The sequence below is a fragment of the Podarcis cretensis genome, assembly GCF_951804945.1.
Source record: "Podarcis cretensis genome assembly, chromosome: 10".
In the NCBI taxonomy this organism is placed as follows: domain Eukaryota; kingdom Metazoa; phylum Chordata; class Lepidosauria; order Squamata; family Lacertidae; genus Podarcis; species Podarcis cretensis.
Window position 1 is genome coordinate 40023857 of NC_137179.1, and position 12299 is coordinate 40036155.

Here is a 12299-nt window from a genome sequence, read left to right on the forward strand (position 1 = left end):
AAGGAGTTTGGGAGCCGAGGTACAACTGTACATTTATGATGATAGGTTCGTGGTAGTTTTGGAGCAGTTACACCTGGTCCTGCCTTCAATTCTGTTGATGCCTGAAAAAGTTTTGAGGTAGACATAATGTTTCATTTCCAATAAGTGCATGTCTCATAACTTCCTGCTGAAATCCTGTAGCTTTTCATACCACAAATGTTCCAAGTTTGGGGAGGAGGGTGCCCCACTTTTGTTGTACAAGAGTGCCCTTCCAAATGGCAACAATGTGATGGCACTGGGAAAGCCTCACAAAACAACTAATAAAGGGCAAGGATGGATGGATGGCCCAGTATAAATCCACTACCAATTATGCCCCTGACATGTTGCAAAATATAACATATGAAACAAGAGAAAACATATCAGTCTAGAGGGGTCCTAAACAGTAAGAGAAACACCCATTGGATCCAGGTGGTAGTTTTATTGCACATGAACTTCTCTCACTTCCTGCCTCAAGTATGGGGTTGTGAGGAAAATGCCAGCAGGAGCAGGCCTGACTGAATCTTGTCCGACTCAGTCTCAAGCCTTCCTTTATTTCAATTAAGTTTGAGTTTGCCTTTATGAACTTGGGAGCGTGAGTGCTTCTTTCAAAGAGGCTAACATTTCGTTCATCCAACGGAGCTTGGAATGTGGCAGGGGAAAGGGAGGAGAAATAAATCAAAGCAGATAGCAATTTGCCAGATGTAAAGTATTTTTCTTCATTCCTCCTCCCCACCTCCCTTCATCACCAACACACACATACTCTCTTTTTCTTTTTCTTTTTTTTACTATCAGAAATTTCAGAATGTTTGCTGACATTTTAATTCTTCCTTCATCTTTCAGAGGCACTGACATGTCATTCAGAAACAGAGGTTTCTCTCTCTCTCTCTCTCTCTCTCTCTCTCTCTTGCTCTCCATCTCTCTCTCCTGCTGAAAAAAATCAGTGGGAGTTTTCCTTTGAGTCCTTGCAGTGATCACTGAAACTCAAAACACACACACCAATGTGTACTGCTGTCCGTTTAAAATTGTAACTCAGTTTTAACTGCAGCAGCTAGGCTTCAGACTTCCCCAAACATTTTCCAGCTCAGCTCAGGTTGAAATTGGCTGAATCCTCCACCTTTGCCTTGGGGCACAGATTAAGGTTGCGCAATCCTTTTACCTACTTTTCTGATACATAAACAGGATTGAATTTAGCAGGACATCATTCTGGATAGACACATATGGGTTTCACTCGAAGAAAGATGCCCAATAATTAATAACTTCATAGAGGTATCTTTAATACTGGTGAAGGTACAAAACAATAAAGGTATCATTCCTTAATAAATTATGGGTTTAATTCTAAGATCCCATGGGATTCACAGAACACTCCTGCTCATGGATGAAAGGAAAGGTGATTTTTCTGGAGTCTATCTATCCCTGGCACCCCCTATATACCCCAAAAGTGGTCGGACTCCCTACACAGCTTGCTAAAATGTTTCCCTTGCAGCACTGTCATAACAAATTCATTTTCCACCAAAGACTTCCTGCTATGCTGTGAATAAGGAACTCTGCATTGACACAGCATTGACACCAAGCAACGTATAGCAGATGTGCTTCTTTAATAGGTTTTATTCTTTTTTGCAGGTTTTACAATCATATTTCATCAACCAGTACAGTACAACATATTTGGCTATTTTTTAAGAGGGCTTCTGGAGACTGGCACATGGTGGTTCTATTTTGAGTCCTCCTACATGTTTATGCTTAAAAATGTGATTGTTAAATAGCATATCAGGCATCTGGCTTAAGCAGGCTCCTTTCTATCTCCTGATCGGTAGCAATCCTTCACACAGCAGCTTATGATCGGGTCCTTTAAATATGGGAAATAAGAAATGATGGTGGGTGGGTGTTTTTCTTCTTCTTCCTTTTGCCTGAACTCTGAAAAAGAAGGGCATTCTTTTACATTACATGGCCCAGGAGATGTTAGCGGTATGTTCTTTGGCTTTCATTCGTAGAACTGCAATACTGGAAGACCTCCGTTCAAATTCCGGCTTGGTTTCAAATGCATGTCCATTGGTGGTTCCAGAAAGTAAAGAGTCAGTGAAGAAATTGTTGAGGGGGACATGGCTAAATTGGCTCTGGTGGTTTGAAAAACCCGAGTACCCAGAATCTGTCCGAGGCGAATGAGAGTAAGGGCTCATACAAGAGGAGGTCTCCCGTGGAAGCATGCAGGAAGTCACCACCGAACCGCTCGCTGCATTTCCTGCCCACAAATTATTCTGAATCTGGAACATATGAAACAAAGAAGATTAAATGTGCACAATCGCCGCCACCCCCCTCCTTAACATAGCTTTCTGCTTCGTTTGGTCCATTTTCGGGCAATTGGGTGACACATCTGCCATTCATGGAACTGTAGAACGTTTATTTATGTGAAAATGACAAACCTGGTGCCAACAGGGGTCCAAAGGTTTGCTTGTTTAGGAGCACCTTGCATGCCCTCTACAAAAATGTTCAAAATCCAAATGGGATAGGTTTTCAAGGAAAGGGGTTTTGCGGTTGTAATCACAAGACTGTGTGACAACCAACTTTTCACCTGGCTCCAGTGAGAGCAATGTGTCCATGGAAGCTGATTTATGGGCATCAGATTGTCTTCTGAGAATAAGCCCTGTGTGCTCAAAAGTCAGCTGAATTAGAGAACCCCTGCATCCAACATCCCAAACTGTTCTTGCAGTTCCCTTTCAGTTCCAAATGTACAGGGAGTTGAAGTTCACTGTGCATCTTTCAGTGTGAAAGAGATGCATAATTCTGCCCTTTGCACCTAAAAGAGCCATCAAGAGCCATCTAGCTGAGCATCTTGTTTTTTCAAATAGTCTCCAACAGATCCTCTGGACTTTTACATCAGGGCATCAGTCCCAGCACCTGATATTCAGAGGTTCGTGGAGTTACTATAGACAGCAACCAGTAAGAAGTATGCTCCATGAATTTCCTTAATTTTTTTAAGCTGCCTAACCTAGTGGCCATCAACACATCTTGTGGTGGTGAGTTCCACAAGCTACTTATGCACAGTGTGAAGAAGTACCTCCTTCTGTCTGTCCTGAACCTGCTGCCAGTCAACTTCTTTGGGTGACTCCGAGTTCTAGAATTATGAGAGAGAAAAAGTTCCGTCTGTGCTCTCCTCCCCATTTGTCATTTTATAAACCTCTATCACGTCAAATTGGGGGACACAGATGTCAGTCCTGCACCTTCTGCCAGTCATCTTTATTGACTAAATTGTGCATGACACTGTAAGCATGCAGAGATGTCACAAGAATTACTCGTGTATCCTCTCTGCTGTTGCTGCTTTTTGACATGCAAAACAAAAATAAAACAATTTTGCAATGTGGCTCTCGAACATGATATTGATGCTCCTGAGTTAGAGGGCTTTCCTCATCCAATTGAACTAGTGCTGTGATTCTGTTTAGACTTAATGCTCTGCTTCCTGGAATGCCAGTCACTCCTACGGGCACAGCTCCTGGGGAACCAATCCATCCCCTTCCCCTCCATACCAAAATTCAAGTTTCACATTTCCATCCTGCCTTGCACTGGCCACGTGCCACTCCTGTTAAAGGTAAAGGGACCCCTGACCATTAGGTCCAGTCGTGGCTGACTCTGGGGTTGCAACGCTCATCTCGCTTTATTGGCCAAGGGAGCCGGTGTACAGCTTCCGGGTCATGTGGCCAGCATGACTAAGCCACTTCTGGCAAACCAGAGCAGCACACGGAAATGCCGTTTACCTTCCCGCCGAAGCAGTCCCTATTTATCTACTTGCACTTTGACGTGCTTTCAAACTGCTAGGTCGGCAGGAGCAGGGACCGAGCAATGGGAGCTCACCCTGTCGTGGGGATTCAAACCACCGACATTCTGATAGGCAAGCCCTAGGCTCCGTGGTTTAACCCACAGCACCACCCGCATCCCTTGCCACTCCTGTTACTATTGCTTAACGATGTTTCTATCTGACCTTTCCCCAAATGAACGAAAGATGCATGAATTCCCACTACCCACCCTGCTTTATCTCACAACAACCTTATAAAGTAGGCTAGACTGAGATATAGTAACTGACCCAAGATGACCCCCATGGACTTCAGGGCTGGGTGAGGGTTTGAACTTGTTGTTTTCTAAATAAAATTAGGCTGATGAGAATGTGTGTGCATGCATGTGCACCAACATTCACGTATACCCCCCAAACTGAAAACACCATGAGCTCTAATTTTGTGGGAATTATTTGCCAGGCAGGCTACGAAAGCAACACGGAGAATTTCTGCTTCATCACATAAAGAAAGCAAGTGTAAAGTGAAATATATTCTGAGAGTCCATGGGAATTATACTTCATCAATCTGATTTGCTTTTAATAGAAAGTCAAAGGAAAAATTTAAGAGCCCTTCCTCATTATTTTTTTAAAAAGGATATATGAAAGAGAAATAGTGTGTGCTTTACTGCTGTGTCAAATCTTCTCCAAGTTAAATTTTTGCTTTATGAGGAGCTAAATGCCTTCTACCATTTTTTTCCTGATGGATGTTTGCAACTGTTCTTACCCCTTATTTTCCTAGTGAGTGTGCCTATGAAAGGGGCCTCATTCCTTAGCTCAAAAAGTTAGGTATGTGTGCAGCTGCAACCTTATATTCTGATCTCTGCGTGGAGGTGCAAGCTGTAAAAGTCCAAGCAGAGCTATGAAAGGACGGCTTATCTCTCTGATCTGGCCTCAGACCCAGGCCTGGACCAAAGAGTGAATGGGGACGGAGGGGTGGGAGGAATGCCAAGTCATTTCGTCTAAAAGCAAAACAACGCAGATTCATTACAGTTGTGGCAGGACACATATGCCCTCAAGCCTTTGTTTTTGCAGATTGTCTGGGGTGGGGTGGGGTGGGGGACAAAATTCCAAGCCAGGGTCACCTTACCGCGGTTCTCAACCTGTGGGTCCCCAGATGTTGTTGGACTACAACTCCCATCATCCCTGAGCTCTGGCCTTGCTCGCTAGGGGTGATGGGAGTTGTAGTTCAACAACACCTGGGGACCCACAGGTTGAGAAAGGCTACCCTCCTAGTCTCCCACACAAAGGAGGAGTGCCCCCCCACACAACATATTTAGATAAAGGTGAGATGGCCTCTGCAAACATACCACTGCCCATTCATAGGGGCTTTGGGGGCATTAGGACAGTGTGACCAGCTCCACCACACTGGGCACTGAACTGAGGGGCCTCTGTAGGGCATTGCAACTATGACATAGTGAATTAAGCAGAACGGAAGGCAAGAGCCACAGAGCACCACTGGAATTTGAAAAACCAAAATCTGAATCTTCTGGCATGATTGGGATTCCAAAGCACAGGTGCAGAGCCTACAAATCCTGTTTCAGAAAGCTTTTGACGTTGGATATTTGCAGTCGCATATGAACAGCCGACAGGCCCATCTAGCATTATTTAACCTGGTTTTTTTGTTTTTTTTTTTCCATCCTGACCAGCAGTGGCTCTAAGGATTTCAGACTGGGGTGGGGGTGGAGACAACAACAACATTCCCAGCCCTGCCTGGAGATGTCAGTCAGTGTAGACAACACTGAACTAATTGGACCATTGGACCAATGTGGTGTGAAAGCAGCTTTCCTAGGTTCATATGACGCGATTCCTCCAGCAATGTTGCATCCCAAGTATTTGTCAAGTGGGATACTTGGAGTGCAAAGGAACAATGGGAAGATGTCGGAAGCATGTGAGGGGAGAATTAAAAGGGGGAAAAATGGATCAGTGGACCAAATTATTTTCATGCCAAAGTAAAAGGGGACTAAATCCTTAGCCAAAAGTTTCTGTAGCAACGTGTGCTTTAAGTGCAGCCAGGCGAATGTTTTTCCGTTTCATCATCTGCCTATCCATTTAATTTGTCTTGAAATGCTAGAATTTAACCACAAAAGTCATGTCAAGCAAATAATACTGGAAATTTATAAAGTTAGCAAGTAGGTTGTTTAGCTTTTCTTTACTTGAGGGAAACGCAATCATAAATTTGATAACAAAAGGGTATCCAGCAGAACTCTCATTGCTTGGTTTGCAAACGTGATGTAACTTTAAAAGTTGTGATCCTGTCTGTTTCACAGCACTACTTAAAAGCCTAATTCTCTGTTCGTCAAATTAGCAATTCTTTATTTTAAGTGGATAGGTGAAGTTTTGCAGCAGGTTGATTGTTTAACAAGATATATGCTGTTAAGTTTCACTAAATAAATTCCTAAGTGTAAAATATATATTGGAATTTTAAAAATAAATACAGCCCTGTTTTACAATACGTAGAAAACATCAGTGCCTCTCCTGGAATGTAGGGCAGAAAGGAGACAGTACTTGAATTTAAAGAAAATATTTTTCCTGTGATCTGTGTAATATATAAAAGGCAATTCAAGGCGATTCTGAATAAGCCTATACATAGATCTCATCTCTGGTTTCTGTTAACATCACAAACATCTTGAGTTTTGCTCTTGTGGTTAATGTGAAATCACTAAAGAGCCCTTCAATATTTTTCCTTACTATAGTACATGTGTGTGAGTGGCAGTGGGGGTGGGGGTGGGGTGGAAGCACTGTAAAATTCAATCAGATTAGCAAACACATTAATCAACTACAATTTTAGTTGATTAATAGACAGAGGTAACTTTAATCTGTGAGGGCACATATTAATTTGTGAAGCTGTTTCGGCACCTATGTGTTACGATAACAGGAATGAAACAGAAAATATTAAAGATGTTGTTTTTTCTTTTGACAAGGCGGTAATTTTTCTTATTAGCTAGTAAATTATCACCTCCTTCAGTATCTCAGATGGCCACCTACGTTGTGGTAACTTGCACATTTATTTAGATGCATTTGATCAGAGCAATCGTATACATGCCAACCCAGAAGCAAGTCCCACTGAATTCAACTGGGCTTACTCCAGGTAAGTGGATATAAGGATTGCAGCCTTATTCGATTAAATCAACTACAATATAAAGGTAAAGGTACCCCTGCCCATACGGGCCAGTTGTGTCCGACTCTGGGGTTGCGTGCTCATCTCGCTTAAGAGGCCGGGGGCCAGCGCTGTCCGAAGACACTTCCGGGTCATGTGGCCAGCGTGACGAAGCTGCTCTGGCGAGCCGGCACCAGCGCAGCGCACGGAAACGCCGTTACCTTCCCGCTATAAAGTGGTACCAATTTATCTACTTGCACTTGGGGGTGCTTTCGAACTGCTAGGTGGGCAGGAGCTGGGACCGAACGACAGGAGCTCACCCCGCCACGGGGATTCGAACCGACGACCATGCGATCGGCAAGTCCTAGGCACTGAGGTTTTACCCACAGCGCCACCCGCGTCCCTCAACTACAATATATTTAGCGCTAATTGATTCATTTGCTAGTGGACAATATAAATAGGCAAACACTAGCAAAACTATACCAGTTAGGCTTCTGAATTTGGCCTGTCAGGTGCAGAGATCTGTTATCTCCAGCCCTTGGAAAGAATTAGTTCAGTTGAACAAAGTTGACTTCCAACAGCTTGCAGCAAAAAGCACAAGTATAGGAACAAAGCAAATGAACAGGAACAAAGCTTTTAACAGCTGCCTGACAGACAGAAATTAAACAGGATAAGTCTTTTCTAGTATGAAAATACAATTATGGGGAAAGCTTCATCTGTTGCCATTCTGTTGGTCAGACTTCTTTTTACTTGTATTTGGTTTAGATTTACTTTTGAACCCTGAACTTCAGCACATTGCTTTGTAACATTCAGAATGCAGGGGGGGAGGGCGATACTAATTTTTTATGAACTGTAAAACGTTATAAATTTGGATGGACATGAACTATTTGTTTTGTAAAAGGATGGGCCTTTTAAAAACAAACTTTCCAAGCCCTGGTTATCTCTGATCTAAGCACTAAGGATCTCTTAGCTCCAGTCTTAGCACTAAGCACCACAGTACTAAGATCAGAGATCTTATTTTCAGAGTTTATTTTCTCTCTTTGCACTTTGGTACCTAGCAGGAAGCATTTTCCTTTGCAGGTAACATTTTCCATCTCTTACCTTACCACTGTAGGAACACAGGAAAAAAACTTCTGCCTGTTCCTCAAAAGCCAGCAGGCACAAAAAGCCTTTCTCTGCTCTTTAAAAAGCTTATCTCCAGTCCAATTTAGCTGCTACTCTTTTAACATCAAAGAGGCTTATCTCTATTCTTAGCGCTGCAGATTTAACAGTATTGTTGAGCTATGGCCCTTTAAAAATGTCGCTGATACAATAACCACGCTTTGTTGTTACCACTGCAGACTCTCAACTGCGGCTATGTACACACTACACATTTAAAGCACATTTCCTTCCCCAAAGAAACATTGAAACTGTCGTTTCCAAAGGGTGTGAGAAACATAGCTGTGTGATGGGTAGACTACAGTTCCCAGGATTCGGGGAAGGGGGTTAATGTGCTTTAAACGTATGATGTGTACACAGTCCTGACTTGCCCTTGAACTGTGCAGTGCTTTCAGTTTCTCCTCTTTTAAATAGTTGGCATTCTCTGCCTTTTTCTTGAAGTGCCTTAAACATGGATGGACAGCTCTTTCAAGCAGAGTATAACTATGATATGTGCAAAATGCATTCCAAAGCAGACACTTAACCCCCAATGGTATTCTGACTGCCAACTTCTCCTGCTTATGTCACTTTTACTGCAGCCTCCTGAAAATGTTGATGGTGATACGACTATGGCGATTTTGAAGATATTGAACATCCCTTCTCTCTGCAGAATTTAGCAATGCAGGATAACTGGAGTTGCAAGCAGGGGAAACTGAAACAGGGACCCATAACCAACTGAGAGATGATCAGAAAATCTACATAAATGAAGGAATATCCACTCCAGTTCTTAGCATGGTAGGTTGCTTCTTTGTTGTTCTTCTGGCTTTTTCTTCCCAAAGCCTAATTGTTAAATATAAATCAGATCCTAGTTCTCTCTGCTTCTCCCACGCTACTTCAAGTGGAGGAGGGAGAGACCCCGTCAAGAAAAGGTTTGGGAGGAGAGAACGCAGGAGGAGCATAGGGTGAGGCTGCAGTTGCTCAGTGGTGAAGGGAAAACATTCTGCATATCTTATTTTAAAGAATTCTCTAATGTGGATTCACTATTGGAACTTAGAATGGTTGCATATTGCTGTACCTCAGTGTTTTCTCATCTGTGAATTAGGAGCAACAAGGTCAAAGTTGTTTAAATACAATGTATTTTTAGTTTGTTTGTTCAAAATTTTAACTACCCTCCAGTTATTCTGCACATGTGTGTGCTATATGTATTTGCTTTGCTAGACTGCTTTTGCCACCTAAACCATCGGCTGCCATGCCTTTCTAATTCCTCCTTTCTCTTGCTGAACATCAGAATCTGGATTCTGTTGGCTCTGCCACTGTTTACAAAGCTGTGCCCCTGAGCACCTGGGCTCTGCCCCACTCATCCAAAGGAGTCTTTTAAGTTAGAGGTTAGATGTATGACCCCTTCCCGTGTATCTATGTTATGCTGTATCTCCTGAAAGGTCCTTTCAGTGCGACACAGGCTGAGGATTCTGCCATTCTTCTGACCAGGAATCGGGACCAGTCAGGCTTGATGTTAAACACACACATTTAATGTACACATTTCTTTAAAATAAAATAAAAATGCAAATAGCATCTGCTGTTGGAGGCGTAGGACAAATAATGAGCAGGATCACAGCAGGAATGGAGGGAAATTAAACCCTTTCCTCCCCTGAGGCTGTTCTGAAGAAAATCCCTGCTGGGTGCATTAGGGGAGAAATCTCTGATAGGCAGCAATAGGGGGCGGAGGGGTTGGTAGGGTCTTAAGAGCTACAACGGGGGTGGGGAAACTTTTCTGACTGATGAGCCAGATGTTCATCTCCCTACCACCACCTGTCAAACCCCTGATGTCACTATGACATCAGATCGCACTGGGATTTGATGCCCAGGTTGTCAGGACTTCAAAACACAGCACAGGGCTGTATGAAAGCCCTGTTGCAAAGAGCCCGATATTGCTCTTTGAACCTCTGAACCCCATCATGTATGATGTCGGATGTATAGCAAGTGGCTGTGACTTGCCCAAAATGGCTTCATGGGCCACTTGGAGATGCCTGGAAGGTCATATTTCTCACACAAACAGGAGGTTCCCCACCCCTAAGCTACAAGATAGACCAATGGTCTGACTGTATACAGTGCTTCCTATGCTCAGTGTATAGACAAGTCTCCTAACAAAACTAGCAAGGGGGTTAATGATGCAAAGGCACATTATACAGTACATACTTGGGAGTTAAAATGACAATAGTAGCCTGTGTGTCTTGCAGAGTCAAGTGTTATGCAATATGAGTAGTCTTGGGGGACGGGTGCTGTGCAAAATATTCACTGTATGACCCTACCCAGACTAAAGGGCTGTGGTCAGCACAAATCAGAATGGTTGGTTCCAAGAAGGATGGGGCGCCTCTGTGGTTATTTGTCAGCTTTGTGCAGAACAAAAACATATTTTAGTCAAATGCCATGTGGTGTGTAATATGCACCATATGGAGTATTTAATTTGAGCATGTAACTCTGATTATTGCTAATGGAAGTCCCCCATGTGTGCTCTGGTCATAAAGGGCCCCTATGTGGAATTAAGATGCAAGGTTTAACAAATAGCACATGCAGATTTATATAGTTCCTCACACCCTTGCTTTGTGAATCAGGAGCCCCCAAAGTTGCCCCACTGTTGGGAATTTGCCATTGGCTAAATACATCAAATACAAGAAAATGCCTTCTACCAAGTCAGACCATCTAGCTCAATATTGTTGACACTGATGGGCAGCTACTCTACGGGGCTTCAGTCTGAAGCCTTTTCCTGCCATACCTGGAGACACCAAGAACTGATCCTCAGTCCTTTTACTTCAAAGCATGTACTCTTTTGCTGAGCTGCAGCCGTTCCTCCAGTGCACATAAACTAGATGAGCATGTTCCCCAGTCCCTGATGACACAAAGCCAGCTATTCTGTTTTGTTTGCCCTTTTCAGAGGAGATGCCATCTTCTTGCTTTAGCCACTTTGAACAGGAGTGAGGAGTAAGAGCAGTAGCTCAACTTCTACCTTCCTCCAGTCACTTGCTAATGCCCATTTCATCACAACGCCTTTGCCTCTGGGGTCAGTAGATGGTATCTCTCAGTGAGGGAGATTTGGCCCAGGTTCCTCCAGCTGCTGACACTTAGTTCAATACCCTTACCATGAAGTCACATCATGCAACTAACACTGGAGAGGTTGCAGCAATTCAACACCATGTTCCTAATGGGGCTCTGCCACCCTTTGGACAAGTCAAAATGGCGTTCTTATCAGCATCCACTACTAAGAAACTCATGCCCTGTGACATCCGTGTGTGTAACACAAGAACTGTTCAGGCTTACTGGAAGGTAGAGCCGACAGCTGGGGCAACAGGGTTGGAGGACCATGGATCTAGCCTCACATCCCAGGTTGCACATTCCTCCCAGTCTCTTTGGCAGTGGGCAGCCTTTAGCATCCATGGAGACTGCATGTATACTTGAGGACCTGGGAAGATCAGGATACCAGGAAATGGGGAAGGGCCATAGCACAGTCGTAAGCATCTTCCTTGCAAGCAGAAGGTCCAGGTTCAATGCCAGGGGTCTCCAAGTAGGGTTGGAAGAGACATTTGCCTGAAATCCTGGAAAGCCACTACCAGGCAGTGTAGGCAATATTAGGTAAAAGGTAAAGGACCCCTAGATGGTTAAGTCCAGTTGAATTTGACTATGGGATGCAGCATTCATCTCCGCTTTCAAGGTGAGGGAGCCGCCGTTTGTCTGCAGAAAGCTTTCCAGGTCATGTGGCCAGCATAACCAAACTGCTTCTGGTGCATAGAACATCATGATGAGAGCCAGAGGACACAGAAAGGCCATTTACATTCCCATTGCAGCAGTTCCTATTTATCTACTCATGATGGTATGCTTTCAAACTGCTAGGTTGGCAGGAGCTGGGACAAAGCAATGGGAGCTAACCCTATTGCATGGATTCAAACTGCTGACCTTCTGATCGGCAAGCTCAAAAGGTTCAGTGGTTTAGACCACAGTGCCACCTGCGTCCCTTCAGACAATATTGAGCTAGACTAATGGCACCTTGAAGATCCCATTTAGGCCAGGGCACTGCAGGATCTAAATATTTTTTAGAAATAGCTAAATACAAGCTAAATACAAAGGCATGTCATGATGAGGATCAGCAAACCACTGATTTTGCAGGCTTTGGTGATCTAAGTGAAATATGCTGCTGTTGACTGTGCTATTCTGAGAACTCTGCTTAGATGGATC

General features: G+C 43.7%; 1 protein-coding gene across 2 annotated transcripts in view; it reads right to left on the reverse strand.

Moving 5' to 3' along the window:
* Positions 1–1641: 1641 nt before the first annotated feature.
* Positions 1642–12299, reverse strand: part of ALX1 (ALX homeobox 1) — a 31161-nt gene continuing 20503 nt past the window's right edge. The window contains exons 4-5 of one of the 2 annotated variants that reach the window (XM_079991856.1): positions 3071–3127; positions 1642–2276 (exon numbers count right to left, since the gene is read on the reverse strand). In XM_079991856.1, the coding sequence (XP_079847982.1) occupies positions 1956–2276; positions 3071–3127 (378 nt within the window). In that variant the 3' untranslated portion in view covers positions 1642–1955. The remainder of the gene's footprint in view (positions 2277–3070; positions 3128–12299) is intronic. The other variant, XM_079991855.1, reaches the window with a different exon arrangement.